Raw genomic sequence first — 15,902 nt, forward strand, 5'->3', positions numbered from 1 at the left:
CTGGATCACCAGTTGTGTTACATTTAGGTACATTTAGTCTCCTTCACAAATGAGGGCTATTGGTTTAAATAATAGAGTACAGGAAACAAAACCTGATGTGGAAAATTATGTGGTGATGTGGAAAACCTTACAAAATCTATTTAGGTTCACATTTTTGAGTTTGCCATCTTAAGATTATCTGATTACCAGATAGGTAAACTCTCACCCTCACCAACAGGCAATGCTAGAACTTCTACACTGGGATCACTGGTCTCTAAGAGGGCTACGCTAGTGGCTCTGTAAGGGCCTTACTCAGGCATATCAGTGTATTTTGCTAAATGTAATGTCAGTGTGTGACAGTGACTGTCGTATCATGCAGATGTTTAGCACATATGTTTACCATGTTATTCATCTTAGTTTAGTGTGTTAGCATGCTAACATTTGTTAATTAGCTCAAAGTGTGGGAAAACTGCCTGACTTTAAGAGGTCCCGAAAACCCCCAGTTTACTACATGGCAGTACTTTGTGGTGATTTAGCCTAATTAATTACCTCCACCAAGGACATGATGTTTCTGGTTTGGTGTCTTGGTCGGTCGGTCGGTCAGAAGTTTGGTAGACTCACCACGGAAAGATACTGATGCAGTCCAGAGTTGATTGAGAGCCCTATAAAGGCCGTAGCATTTTTCTGCTTAGGGAGAGGGAAGCTGTGCTGATACAAACACATGCTTCAGTAACTTTTTGGTATAGCCTATAGATGAGAAGTTGTGCTGCTAGACTTGCATGCTTGTTGTATGTTGTCAAGTTGATTGTGTTGTTTTGCTCCAGTTTTTATTTGTTTGTTTCAACTTTTGTATTTTCCATGATTTATACGTGCAGGCACCTGGCACCCTGTAAATAAATAAATCTGCACTGTTTGGAATTCAAGAAGTCTCCCTGCCTATCTTTCATGCTCTGGCTACGCTACACAACAAGGCCTACTACCATCAAGGCCTACATGGGTCAATATCACAGCAGCAGAGACCGAGCTATCCTGATAGTGTCTTTCAAACTTCATAATCCCATTTTTGGATTATACATATTGTACAATTCATACATATTTTGCTGTATCTAAATCCATAAATCAAGTCAAAAGTTGTGTGTGTGTTTCCAATGCACATTTATTGTTAACCAATTACAAATTTAACAAACTGATCCCGGAATATGGAAACACAAGTTCAGAGTAGCTCAAAAGTCTTAAACAATCCAAATGTTTTCAGACAGAGCAATTACAGCCAAGTACAAAAAATACTGTATATTCAAGTGTTGACGGATTCCCTTTTGGAGATGCCATTTTCACCTCAAATCTTCAAAGTACAAAGTAAAGACGACGCACACACATCATCTCTGTAAGAACAATTAAATAAATCCCCATGATTATAAAAAAATCTAATTAATGGATATTATTTTGCTAAATAAGTTATTTCAAGTGTGTGAACAGTGACATAAAACAATAAATTACTTCAAACATTTAATTAAAAAACAAAAGGAATGTTAACCGAAAGGAGCGTTTCTATTCATGGGGGACAGTTAATCCACTGTCTCCAGTGTGATATTTACATGTACATCTTTCCTAAAACTGTGTTGGGATAATTACAGTGGTACCATTCATGCTGAGTATTACCCTAATAAGACATACATCATGTGTGTGCCCATCATAAATACATTTTTGTGGAAATCCATAAAAAGACAATGCAAAAATTCCTGATTTTAAACAAAATGTCAAATTAAAATGACTTAAATATTCACAGGAATGTAAACATTGCATGTGCTGTTAATTACATTCACCATTTCCTCTCTTGGGTACCTTAACGGCATGAGGCTGAGGTGTGGTAGCTGTCCCTAAATCTATTAAACCCTTTTTGAGTAATAATAATTGCTCCTGGATAGTTCATGATATCTCTTCTACCAGCTGGAGTCAAAAACCTTCTTGCACATGTTTGAGTTCTCCTGGTGAAGAGGGAATTCAGAGCCGGGGACGAGCTGCTTCTTGCTCTTATGCGACACAACGCTCTTTCCTGATGGCACGCTCTCATACTTTGTCAGGTATTCACTGAAAGCAGAACATCAAGAATAGACATTTTTTTTGTATAAGATGATTCAACAAAAAAACTCCAAAGAGTACTGAATTATTTTTATGTACAGTATTGTATCACAATACCTGAAGGGGAAGGTAGTTTTGTCCATCTGCATGCACACCATGAAGGGATAATTGGAAAACTGGACAGTGGTGATAAAGTCCAGTGATGCCTCGGTTTCAAAGCTGACCTCAATGCCCGCTCTCATAAAGTCCATGTCCACTGTAACATTGCCAGTAAGCACTAACGCTCCCCTGAAACCATAAAAGGGGAAACCAAGTTTCAGTTACCACTCAACTAGTTAGCATAACGTGAAACAAAACAACTGTTGCTATGGTTACCTGTAGTATAACATACTAGCTGTGCTCAAAACCCTTCCCTTTCACTGAAATAGTGCACTATACAGTGTGTTTGCCATTTTCTAGTGGTCTTCGAATTCAGTGTCAGGTGTTCTGAAATATTCTAACAGACAGCTTCTAGTCAATCAGAAACAATTATTTTCTTTAGCCTTGTCCAAAGTCCTGCAGCATATGGTCCTTTCTTGTGAATATGTATTTGCATCACACAGTTTGTATCAGTGGTTTAAAAGTGAGTGTGTGTACAGCAACAACTCCCCCGTATTTTTCAAATTGAAGTGTGTCAGTTGAACATCCAACGTCTGTAACTTTGCCTGTGGAGTGGAGACGTGCAAAGACACCAGTGTGGTTTGTTCTGCTTCTATAGATAGCCTGCCAGTCTATTATCAGAGTGGAAGAGGTACAACTATGCTGATCCATTCACCTGCCTCGGCCCTTCCCTTGCACACACGGGTCAGATCATCCTGAAGTTCAAATTCAAGATGTGACCTTTAACAGTGGTCGAAAAGTGGGAAGAATTCCCAAAACCAAAATATAATTATTTTTTCTGTCTTAACCAAAGTTTTTGTTTCTCAGAATACTGTACATGTACACACACACACACACACACACACACACACACACACACACACACACACAATATAAGTGTACAGGATAAAGAATCTGATAAAACACTCAGTGTCAAGTTTTGGTTCTTGAGTTTGGTTTGGAAGACAGTTATGGACAAAATGTGGTAAGTACTTAAAAAGCGCTAAGGTGCATATGCAGCTCTAACTCGCACAGGAAAATAAAAAAAATAAAATAAAAAATCACATTGTATTCTAATGTTTAAAATTAGCAGCATTGCTCTTGGTATTTCATCACCAGATACCGCAAGCTAACTGATCGGCATGGTGATGTGCTTCAATTTCTGCAGCTACTGTTGTGTGCTGACTGTAATGTTTAAAAATAGAGAACCAGACAAAACTGACGTCATATCCACACAAACCTACAGTTGAGACAGACATGAGGCACAATACTGGAGTGTGTCCAACATCCCGGTGGAACAAATGAATCAGACAACACTTATAGACCATCTAAAGATCACATGAATCCAACATTAACAGAAAACTATTTGCAGTGCAGTGACATTGGCTTGAACCTCTTAAACAACTCTCCTTTCAGCCACGAAGGTTGTTTCTAAGAATTGTCTTGTCTAACACAAAGGCCTTTGCCCTGCAAGTGTTTTACATCATACTGTACACACAACACATCAAACATACTCAGTGAGATAATATAGTATATCATTCTATGGCTGTACTTGAGGTTGTGACCTATTAACAGGGTACACATTAGGAAAAAGCTAAGCTGATGCCCCAATTTGGCTGCAGAACAAAAACATCTACCACAGTTGTTTTATAGTGTTGCCTCTGGACTGTACCTGTTGTTGACGCTGGTCTTGGACTCCCTGTACCAAAGACTGATCTCCATGCCTCCAGAGATATCAATAGCTAACCCTCCTTGGAACTCTGCACTCGCCTTCAGACCAGACTGCAGCTGGATCACCTGGAGGGCCAAACATGAACAACAAAATGGAAGACTGTGTTATGTCTGACTCCCCTGATAATTAAGATTCTTTTAATCATAGATTATATGTTTAAAAGACTGTAAAATCACTTTTAAAGTAGCCACAACATACATTTAGAGCCTGTTAACACTCATATCACCACACTCGACAACTGAAGTTGTTAAATTGAGTCAAATGTGTCTTTGTACAAATACTGTACACATCTGACTATGGGGGGCCGTTTGTAAAGTGGCTCACGCTAAAAATAACAGCAACATTTTGTCACATTTAGCTTCAAACAATGTTTACAAAACTGGTATGAATATTTGAGGGTCACTTTTTCGCACATATGCAACAATATTTGTCAACTTACAGATATTTTAAAAAGTTAAATCCAAATATTAAATGTTACACCTAAATGTTAAATCTAAATAGTAAATCTAAAATGTTAAATTTAAATCTAAAATCTAAATATTAAATCTAAATGTTAAATTTAAATCTAAATCTTAAATCTAAATGCTAAATCTGAATGTTAAATCTAAATGTTAAATCTAAATGTTTTGAGGTAAACTAAATATTTAAATAATATGCAAATTCATAATGCCAAAGTACCAAAATAAAAGCTTGAGGAGGTCAGTGTGCGTTTATAGTGTCAAATAACAAATAAAAAACATCTTGTCCGGGGAAATGGACTCTTGGACATGGATTATCGGGATAATAACTTCCTAAAATAATAAACAAGTTTGGAGAAACTGTATTTGAAGAGTACTTTGAGTTTTTAGGGTTTTTATGACCTGTAGCTACTATAGCCAGCCACGAGGGGGGGGCTAACTTTGACTGATCTGTCATGTTCGCTTGCATAAAGGCCAGCAAGAGCCTATCTCCGCCCCCTGTAGCTGTTGAAAAATGCTGTATAGCCACCAGGACGACCCTGCCGATGCTCTCGGCCATCGACAATTTTTTGTACATTTCGCTGAGCAACCATGGCTGACAGTACCGTACCTGGTCGGGGGGGGACAGGCTCTTGCCGGCCTTTATGCAAGCGAACATGACATATCAGTCAAAGTGAGCCCCTTTCGTGGCTGGCTATAGTAGCTACAGGTCATAAGTTAGATATAGATTTAGCATTTAGATTTAGATATAAAATTTATTTTTAACATATACATTTAAATCTAACATTTAGATTTAACATTTAGATCTAGATTTAACATGTAGATTTAATATTTAGATTTAACATACAGATTTAAATTTAATATTTAGATTTAACATATACATTTAAATTTAACATTTCAATTTAACATTTAGATGTAAGATTTATTATTTGGATTTAACTATTTAAAATATCTCTAAGTTGACAAATATTGTTGTAAATGTCCAAAAAGTGACCCTCAAAAATTCATACCAGTTTTGTAAACATTGTTTGAAGCTAAACATTACAAAATGTTGCTGTTATTTTCAGTGTGAGCCGCTTTACCCCATATCCGACCAAGTAAACAAGTCCTGATACCTACATGACAAAGTAGGTTGTGGGCCAGTGCCTTCCAAAATGACTAATCAAGACCGTCTTGCTACTTAATGTACAATAATAACTTTAGGAAACTAAAAAGACTTGTAACAGTTACACCTAAACCTTAATCTTTCCAAACTGTTTAAACAAATAACCAATGCTGTCGTTTTCTCCAAGAGACTGTTTTGAAAGAGAACAAAGATTTCTGAGAGCATTGTGCAGGACTACTTTTTTCATGCATGACTGGTTACTAGCAGTTGTCGCTCTTGTTCATAACCATGCTGCATGTAAAGAAGCATTGGAAGGACACAGTCGTAGCTGCTTACCTCCGAATGATCCGTCAGCAGGATTAGACCTTTCACTACATTAATTGGATCCCCGGTCATGGAGAACATTTTGGACATGAGGTCACTGTAACCCTTGAAGAAGGTGACAGGCCGCAGCTGGACGTCGAACAGAAGAGCCGACATCCCAGCAAACGACTCCAGGTCCCCCTCTCCCTCGTCAGGTGTGGCAGCAATCAGTGACTCCAGACCCTGAGCCTCAATTGCCACCTGGAAGAGAGGAAGAATATCCACATGATTTTAAATCAGCAATTTGATAATTATCCAAATTATCCATCCCTTCTCTCTCTCTCTCTCTCTCAGACACACACACACACACACACAATATATTTCATTAGGAAAGATAAGGCAAGTTTATTTGTTTTGGTAAAAACCCACACCCACACCCACACTCACTCCCTGTTCCTGCTAAACTTGTTCTGTATATACTGTGTATATATATATATATATATATATATATATATTACTGCAATTCATTTTATTTCCATTATGTGGTTTCCTTACCTGTAATCCATGTAGCATTGCTCCTTTACTTGCACCATAAATATTCATGTTGCTTCTCCTCATGATTCCAGAGCCTGAATACAGGATGTCCAAACTGTACGTGGAGGTCACATCAGCAGATTCTGTCGGAGTTTTTTTTTTTTTTAAATGCATATAACTGCCAGACTCAAAATGATGGGTTTTGAGAAGCCAAATAAGCAAAAATGTGCAATTACCCTAAAGGTCAATATTTTACTTGGTTGACTCATGAAAATGTGTAGTCACTTGTAAAATCTATTAACATTAACATTTTTCATTTCATCTAAGATTCTAAATCATCTTAGAGATGAAGATGGATTACTTACGTGCCATGAATCCTGAGAAAGCAGACGATGACCCAACCTTTGCAAAACGGTCGTAGTTACAGGAAACCATGTCCTTCATAGCCTGTCGTAACACCTTACTGAAAAGAATGCACTTATAATATACAATAAATGGCTGCAACATGTAAAATATAAAATCTTGCAATGTTATGGTCTCACACAAAATTATTTTTTTGTCTGTGTTTAGCTCAGAAACCTCTATATGTAAAAAAAAATAATAAATAAATAAATTGTTTTTGGTCCATTGGATGTCCCATAACCCACCTGGCAGGCATCTGGAAGCGGAGGATGTCCTGAATCTTGGACAGCATGTACTTGTTCATTTCATGAGGTAGGTTTCCAATAGAGAGAAGCAGATTCTTGACCTCCATGTATGAGGGGTTGCTACTGAGGATGACGTCAGCAGCGGCAGCTCTCACGTTTTTCTCATAGACTCGTCGATTCTGGTGGTAAACCCTGTTCACAGTCTGCTTCACCTAAAAATTAGATACATATTTAGTTTCAGTATCTGTTATATGCTGATTAGCTCAATACACTGTAGCAGTAACACACAAACATCAGTTCAAATGAAGTATTATGTACATTATGGCTTACCGAATCTGTCATGAGATTGACATTATATCTCTGCAGGGCAGTGAGGGCGATGGTGCTGAAAGCTCCCACCTCTGACTCTGCATATTTGGTAAATATGGGAATGGCCTCGGGAAGCAGAGAGTTCTTCAGAGCCAGAAGATACATCTGGATGTCAGACTCTACCTGCGTGGTGCCAGGACCTTCTAAAATCAGCTTCTTCACCTGTACCACTGTCTGAGAGATAAATACACAGCAGATATCATTCAAATTTGATTTAGATTCCAGAGTATTACACAAAGGAAATTTCAGGACTGTAAACAGACAATTCAACATCAGTTTTACTCTAAATTAGGCACTACATATCAGTTTAACATGTAATTTGTTATCTTCTTGGAAGCTCACCGGTAAGTTGCATCCTCCTTTCTGACAGAGCTTATGGACCAGGGCCCCCATAATGATCACCACTGACTCTTTAATGTCCGTGCTGCCAATCTTTCCCTTAGAAATATCCTGAAAAGGAAACAATTCTTATTAAAATTAACTGAAAACACTTAATTGGCATTGAATAAAGCATTATTGATAAAGGAGTAGTGAGGAGAATTAAGTGGCATCTAGAGGTGAGGTGGCAAATTGCAACCAACTGAAAACCCCTTCCTTTACAAGACCGTGGTAGAAACTACGGTGGCCTTCAGGTTACGTTAAAATGCAAAAGGCCTTCTCTAGAGCCACTGTGTGGTTTGTCTGTTCTACGGTAGAAAAATGGCAGTACAATATGGCAAACGCCTCTTATGTAAACATAAAGAGATCATTCTAAGCTAACGAAAGCACAACAAATCTTCAGTGTTAGGTAATTAAAAAAATATATGAATAAAAAATATATGAAAAAAAAAAATGAATATGATACCTTATTTCTGCTAATAGATCCCCCTAAATCCTACACATTGGTACTATAAGACTTACGTTTTTAAATTTGAAGACATATTTAAAATAGTAGCAGTAGGCAATATATTTTACCTAAAGCCATTTTTGAAGAAGCCATTGCTAGGTAATGAGTTTGTTTCCATTCAGAAAAAAGTCTGTGCTTCACTGGTAAAAAAAAGCAGAGCACCGGACTGAAAGTCCAAGCAGGTAAAGCACACCTTTCCTTCTTTACGGATATGTACTAGATGTCAGCACCAGGTCTTATTCTTTCCTTTCATAAGCAAGAAAAGATGCCAATTCGGTTATTGACAACATGACAACATGTTTGCACATTGTCTGTTTTTTGCCTGTTTGTTTGTTTGCTTGTTTGTTTGTTGGTTTGCTTTTTATTGTGTAAAACTGTTGCTGTAACAAGAGAATTTCCCCATTGTGGGATGAATGAAGTATTATCTAATCTGATGATGCTCACCAGCAGAACCTGGAGCATTCTCTCGTTGGGATGTGACGCAAAGCCACATGCATAGAGAAACCTCTCTTGCAGAACCAACCCTTTGGCATCGGTGAAGTTAAGGAATTCAAGCATAGCATCCAGAGATGCATCTGTCTGAGAGGAGGTCACAGCATCCACCACCTGAGGTCTGAGCAGAAAGAAGGCAAAACACAATGATGGGGAGTTTAAAAAGTTATGCAAATTGAAAGAAACAATAGAGTAATGGAGTCAGTAAGCAAAGTAAGATGTAGGCAAAAAGGAGGAGTCTGTTTACAGAGATGTCTTGCTGGCACTCTTCAGCACTGTGAGGATCTCGCCCTTGGACGCCTTCCTAATGCTCTGGAGGAGGGCCAGGAAGCTGCGAGGAGCCTTGGCTTTCGACAGGCTTGCTGGCTCCAGCTGCTTCTGTTGAGTCTGCCAATGTTCAAAAAGCTAAGAGGGAAAACACAGGGCACAAGGGATTAGAAGAGAGACCGTCTTCAGTCTATGATTACACTACAAAAATATACAGTAAATATATTTACTATTACTGTGTCATTCAGGTCATTTTGTAATAATGGCCATTATGAATTGTACCAGTTACTTGTCTTTACAGTAACACATGGTCCATAATAATGGGAACGCCAATAAAGAATAAACAACAATTCTAGTGTGTTACAGGGGGAAAACTAGGGATCAACACAGTCATTAGCATAACCATTTGGGGATCATGGATGTCTGTGCAAAATTGCAATTCATTAAAACACCCATATAATGCTCATTTTCAGGTTCATAATTGTATTTTGAGGTTGTGCCAGAATAGGTTTACATGGTTTAATTTTCCCAAAACTTAAAAAAATTTCCCATATGTTTGTTGTACTGCACATTGCTGCAGATCCTCTTTTCACCCTGTGTATTTGGGTCTCTGTTTTAGCTACAGAGTGAGACATCTCACTTGTTTTAGCTACAGAGTGAGACATTTCACTTCTATACTATCTTTGTTGGGAGTCGCACATGTGCAGTAGCTAGGTAAGATCACATCAGCTAGATAACTCTTTCTCCAACTTTGGTCAGCACAAGGCAGGATTAGCTGAGAGACAAGGGCACACTTGTGGAAGCTAGCACTAGCATGCAACGGTTAGCCACCTAGTCTCGGCTAGTGATGTAGAAAGCCGTGCAGACCCGGAGACTAAAGGCAGAGGACATTCAGAAACCTGTATCTCACTCAAAACAGCATGGATAGTTTTTTTTGTTGAAGTTTGTATGTGTGTGGAAGCACCAGAGACACAAAATAATACCAAATCCCATAATATTAAATAATAATATTTCAGTCTGTGTTGGGGACCAACATTGCCATCCATAGAGCGTGGCTAAAATGCATTTGTAAAAGTAAGAATGTGTTGTGTGAAAGTCAACAGGTACTCACTGATGGACAGCCCTTGCACTGGGATTTGACCTTCTCCGCAATGATACCAACAGCTGCCAGTTTGGCATCAATTGACTTGACAACCCCAGCCACATCTTTCCCAGCGGCCTCCAGTGGTCCAGCCTCGGTCCCGATAAATGTCAAGGTTTGCCTGGGAAGCAAGAAATTGAAAATTGACTATGTGCCCATATTACAAATGGTAGCACACGTTACTTCTTTCTTAAGGAATTTACCTGGACACAACAGTAGCTGCAGCAGATCTGCGGGCGTTAACAGCCAGTGAGTGTGTTTCTTCAGCCACGGCAGAGTGGATGAACTCATCTTTAAGTGTGAACGTTGTTACAGAACTGGACTTCCTGCTCACACCCAACACCTGAAGGTTGACACATCAAGGTGTGATTCATTAATGAATCAATAATGTTCATATTTTAGTACGGTGAGCTTGTCTGGATGCTGACATACCTGACTGTGTGTGGTGAATCCAGTCTCCGCCGTCTTACACGTTTCCAGGATCTTGGTTCTCGTCACTTGACCTTTTACTCTCTTGTACTCGACTGTGCACCTTCCAGACACGTCATTCTGTGCACAGATGTTAGGTTTGTTCACATTAGTAACATTTAATTAAATATGAAAAGCATTAATACATGTAACGGGTGCATAAGCATGCCATTTACCTCTATAACTTTCCCAGTGTTGAGCTGTACTTGCATTAGGCTGGCCAGCCCTCTTTTTAGGTTCTTGATGGTTCCTGGTTCGGCCCAGTAGGAATAAAATGCTTTTGCCTATAAAAAAAGCAACACGTTAAACCAGATTTTATGTGTTAGGGAGGCGACCCACAGTACTGTTCGTGCTTCATCTCATAAGGGCTTTCAAGGTATCAGTTTATCTTTGCACACACAAATACACGGTCATGACATCACAGACTATTTACACTGCATGCAGAAATAAGATATTCTTTGAAGTGCAGATCAAAAACAAAACCAGAATACTTTTGTATTATCACTTTAAAATTTAAAACAGAATCTACCTCAACCTCTAATTATATCCTCAATACACATAAGTACACATTACTGACCAGTAAGAAAGATCAGTCAGTCTTATGTTTACTTATGTTGCTGATATCATGTTGCAATAATGGAACCAAAGCTCAGTCAAATGAACTTGGGAAATGTGAATGGGAAATATGTCCCACCACACAGTTTGGTTTTCCCAAGAGGTTTCAGTCTGGCTCGATATTGGACTCTGTGTCCTGCTGCTGTGTCCTGTGGAGAAAGCAGTCTATTACATCATCTAAAAGTGTCTCCTATACTGTATGTCATTTATTTGTGGCGCTCAACCATGATATCAACTAGGGCCACCATAAATAGATTGTCTACAGCTACTCTGTATCTTTCCTGCCGCAGCCTGCCATCAGTATAAAGAACATAACACCAGGGGAGATACCGATCTATCCTGTTGCACACTGTCCAACCTTTTTCTTTTTCTTCATCCTTCTTTACTCCACACTGAAACAATATTCATCCTATGCAACACTTACACAACTGTGTCAGAGTAGGATATAATACACATGGTATGCTGTACCTCTATACACCACTGAAGGCCTTGTGAAAAAACAATATGAATAACAAACATTTCTATGTTGACTGTACTTCATACTAGAAATATTGGTACCACTAAAATTGTTGATAAGTTGTTACCAACTGTTATTAACTGCAATTAGGCATTTACTAAAACCTTATAGATCAGTCATAAGCATAAATAAAAACACACTTGTGATCGCCAGGTTGTACCAAAGTCCTTTCTATTTTGTAATAATGCAGTTATAAATGTTCAAATCCATTAATAGATGCATAAATGCTTGTTAATACATTGATTTTGAGGACTCCAGTTCCATTGCAGCCCTTTTCCAATGTTAAGTGTCTTACAGTCCAATTAGTCAAAGGGATTTTTTGGTCATGATCTATAAAGCTCATAAATGATTAATTAACTAATTAATTATTTAATTAGTTACTTAACTTATAAACTCTTTAGAAAGTAGTACCCAAGCCTTTACTGTATGGGCCAACTGGTAATCCAAAGAAACATTAAACATTGTGTCAAGGAATCTTTACTCTTGTTGGCAGTTTTTATAAACTAGTATGATTCCTGACCTGAGATTTTAAATGAGATAACTATCAATCGGCTTGCTGTTATTCTTTCGATGGCAATTACCAGTATGCATTATTGAATAGAATAGAGTAATTATGACGTGATGACAGTGAATGACCATGGCTTGAACTCAAACATCTAACAGACAGTAAGACGACAGCCTGAACCTTATCCACCGACCTGGAGCCACTCTTTAAGTTAGGCTTATTCAGTCATTCATTCATTTATTAATTTACAATCTAAACTTCTGACCTTTCTACATACACATGCACGCACGCACGCCTGGCTTGTATTTTCCCTGCCAGCATCATCATTCCAGCACAATGAAAGTAAACTCACTAATTATCTGCAGTAAATAGTGGAGTGCTGGAAGTACACTACTGACTTGCTAGCACTACTTATGCAAGCATTTCTTACATATAAGATCATAAATCGTCCATAAACGGAAATTCTTGATTATTATGAGATTTCTGAAATTTTTTTGCTGTTATCATTTGCCTGGAATCATTTTAAACTATGTTAATTTTTATCAAAAATACTCACTCTGTATGCTAAAATGTGTTCCATTTTTCTACTATGTCAAAATAAGGATTAAAACCTCTTACAGTAATAGACTATGAGGTTGTACAGATAATCATAGCAATAAGTGGTGTAGCCACTCATAAGGAGTTTTTTTATACACATAATGTTTAACCTCAAAAAGGATCTAAACTTTTGCATGCAAACTGCTAATAAAGAATGATGATGTTCTTACCTTTCCATTTTTCAAATGCAACAAAAAAGGTTTAGTCAGAGCTGCTAGTTTTGTTTTCCCCAAAACACTTTCTGCAGTGGATCCATGGAGGACATTCTTCTTTTCTGATCGGCGGGTGGCATGGTCAATCTTCACATTTGAGATCTATGAATGAGGTATTAATTCATCAAAAAAAAAGGTCAAACAAAATAAAAAAAATAAAAACAAAATTAACAAAAGGCTGCATTTTGCTTTGGCCCTAAAAATGTTTGTGCGTTGTGCACACACCACCAGCTACACTGAATAAAGAGGAAACATGCAGACTTTACTACCAATTTTATCAGAAGAGTATTTGTAGTGAGAAATTATATTAAGTCTTGAAATGACATCATGTCCTGTCTTAACATGTGACTGGACAGACATACCGCCAGTTGAATCAGTTGGTTGTCTTTGCTGCTGGGATCTCTCCACACTAGGTTGACATCCACGTCGCTTGAGATCCTGTAGCCAGCACTGCCGTCTTTGGACCCCCTGGCCCTATCCACCAGCACCTCCGTGGTGTAGCTGAATTTATACAGCTGGTTGTTGTTCAGCCGGGGTCCAGCAGCACCACCTGAAGAAACACAGGAAACACAGCTGCTGAGCACGAGTGCAGAAAGTGAGAATCATCTGCAATAAGACTATTTTCATTTTGCAGTGTGAAGATTGGTCTGCTAGTGAACCGGGGACAGAAAAGAACATGCCACTGGAGTTTTCCCATGAAATATGCTTTAAATTTTACAAAGCTACTATAGCATTTTAGATATTTTTCATACATAACCACTGGTTTCATTTTAATGTACAGTATGTACCTTGTAAATATTGGCTAGTAGACACCTGAATGCAATGGCTGTGTGGTCAGAAATTAAAAGTGGGAAACAAACAATGAGCAAACATGGATAAGGTGGGAAGGATAATGTGATTTTTGTAGCTTCTTACATTTAAAAAAAAAATGTTTTGGAAGCAAACTCTCAAATCTCAGATTTCAGAGCTTCTCACTATCAAACTACCAAATAGTTGCAATTCATAGGACATCAACATAATATAGAAATCCACACTTTTATTTGCTTTGCCATCAACGGTAATACAAATAAAGATTACTTTTATCAATGAAACTAGCATACTTGAAAACTCTATGTCGTTAATTCAGGTCAGTTTTAATAATAAAGCCTACTGAAACCCTCTCTTAAAAAAGGTGTTTTTATATTTAATTTCAACATGCTGTTGCATTGTCTTATCCAGTTAATTCCAGCTATCTTTCACTTGTGGCCGTATAACCTCTCAAGTGCTCTGGATACAGATTCCCAAATACACTTGTGTTTATAGGAAAGTCTTTTTCAAAGAAGAACTGCTCTCTCGTTCATTTTTGGATTCCTTTATAGAAATAATATCTGTGCATAGCGTTGAGGTAATTTAACCAGCGGCCATTTAACAAGGTGTGCTTAACCTGAGAGATATGACATAGATAGGACATTTGGCCTTGAGGGAAATCAGACTGACGTGTCAGTACTTGATTTCATCACCGGCCACTGAGAAACATGGAGCTGAAATTCACCAAATAAAACACTGGGTTTTGTCAAGAGTTGACTGAGATTCTTAGGGAACTTTAGAAGCAAAACACCAACAAAAAATAGTGTGTTTTTTGTTTCGTAGTGTTGTGTTTTATCTTTCTTGACTATACTCTTTCACCTCTTATCAGTCAGTGATGTCACAAAGCAGTAGGCCTATGTGAAGCTATAGCCTACTCCATTGATAATGAATGGGAGATTGAGCCCATTGAAAACTCATCCAGTGTGATATCTTGCCAGAGATCAGTTTAAATGTCTGTGGCACCATACAATTAAGCTTCACACCTTTGATTCAAGCCTGCTGTTAGGAAAAATGGACAGGGGGACAACATTTTCCAAATAGGGCCCCTCGTCCAGTACAATAGATCTTTGCATGGGCCTCAAGCAGGGGTTATCTGTGCCCTTTGACACCCCCTGACAGTGGGGGAGCCTCCAAACAACAGTGCAGCTACAAATAAAGACTTTTGACACATTTCTACTTACTGAGCATGAAGTAAGTATCTTCTGGCCCTAAATAAATTCATTCAACCTCTATTAAATAATTGACTAAAAGTGGCCGTTGGCCCCAAACATCCCACTACGACAAACTATCACTACTCACAGAAGAAGAAGAAAACATCACCTCACCTTTGGCAGAAGCTGAGACAGAAGAGGCTGCACAAAGCAAGAGCACTGCTAGAGTTAACATTGTGTGTCCTCTCTCTGTAGCCGTAGGATTCAAGACCGACACAAAAATCGAGTCAGCGGCTGAAGCGGCACTAGGGCCAAAAAGAAAGGTAAAGCAAGTCCGTGCTTCTCCTAATAAGTTTTATCGGAGGGTAGGGCAGACTCCAAACTCCACGCGCAAGTACTAAGTACGAGATAACCAGCAAATCATTAACCTGAGGAGCACAGATTTGACAGGAACCAGTCTACCATTGACAGTTGCAGCCAGAAGTCCCCTTTTAAAACAGCGGGGCAGTATCTGCGTCTGCGCGCGGCCATGCGATTGATTGATCAAGTGAAATGGGATTAACTGATTGATTCAATTGATCAAGAGAAAAGTATGACTCGCCGTCTGGATGTTAGATTTCCGGTAATATGCATGCCCTGACTATAGTTATTTTTAACAGGAAAAAAATATCTTAATAAGAGCATTTATATTTACCAAGAGTTGGCAGAGAGACGTCCTCATGTCAAATACCTTTCACCTAATTTCTTTTTGGGATGAACAGCCAGTACTTTGTCTGTATGTCTCGGTTGGAGGAAATGGGAAGTCTTTTAGTCAAACAAGCCCTCTGGCTCAAATTACATCTCAGTGGATTCAAAAGTGTG

At 38.5% G+C, this 15,902-nt stretch overlaps 1 protein-coding gene across 2 annotated transcripts; it reads right to left on the reverse strand.

Annotated features, from left to right (window-relative positions):
* Positions 1 to 1,106: 1,106 nt before the first annotated feature.
* mttp (microsomal triglyceride transfer protein) lies at positions 1,107 to 15,477 on the reverse strand. 2 transcript variants are annotated; one of them, XM_032531362.1, is made up of 18 exons: positions 15,228 to 15,477; positions 13,407 to 13,600; positions 13,003 to 13,146; positions 10,775 to 10,882; positions 10,563 to 10,679; positions 10,334 to 10,473; positions 10,101 to 10,251; positions 8,970 to 9,127; positions 8,675 to 8,843; positions 7,687 to 7,794; positions 7,306 to 7,518; positions 6,976 to 7,187; positions 6,694 to 6,791; positions 6,350 to 6,471; positions 5,828 to 6,055; positions 3,869 to 3,993; positions 2,176 to 2,346; positions 1,107 to 2,067 (listed from the first exon to the last, which is right to left on the reverse strand). In XM_032531362.1, the coding sequence occupies exons 1-18, from the start codon at positions 15,274 to 15,276 to the stop codon at positions 1,920 to 1,922; spliced, it is 2,655 nt and encodes an 884-aa protein (XP_032387253.1). In that variant the 5' UTR covers positions 15,277 to 15,477; the 3' UTR covers positions 1,107 to 1,919. The 2 variants fall into 2 exon arrangements, with proteins under 2 accessions (XP_032387253.1, XP_032387245.1); XM_032531354.1 differs by having other exon boundaries at positions 13,407 to 13,594; positions 15,216 to 15,476.
* Positions 15,478 to 15,902: the final 425 nt, after the last annotated feature.

This window comes from Etheostoma spectabile, chromosome 2 (genome assembly GCF_008692095.1).
Source record: "Etheostoma spectabile isolate EspeVRDwgs_2016 chromosome 2, UIUC_Espe_1.0, whole genome shotgun sequence".
In the NCBI taxonomy this organism is placed as follows: Eukaryota; Metazoa; Chordata; class Actinopteri; order Perciformes; family Percidae; genus Etheostoma; species Etheostoma spectabile.

Bases quoted from the DNA above. Each gene is read 5' to 3' on its own strand.
- mttp (XM_032531354.1), bottom strand. From the start codon at position 15,276: ATGTTAACTCTAGCAGTGCTCTTGCTTTGTGCAGCCTCTTCTGTCTCA. The intron at 10,252-10,333 runs GTAAATTCCTTA...CTTGCTTCCCAG, and splicing joins GCAGCTACTGTTGTGTCCAG to GCAAACCTTGACATTTATCG. The intron at 2,347-3,868 runs GTACAGTCCAGA...TTATGGTTTCAG, and splicing joins AAGACCAGCGTCAACAACAG to GGGAGCGTTAGTGCTTACTG.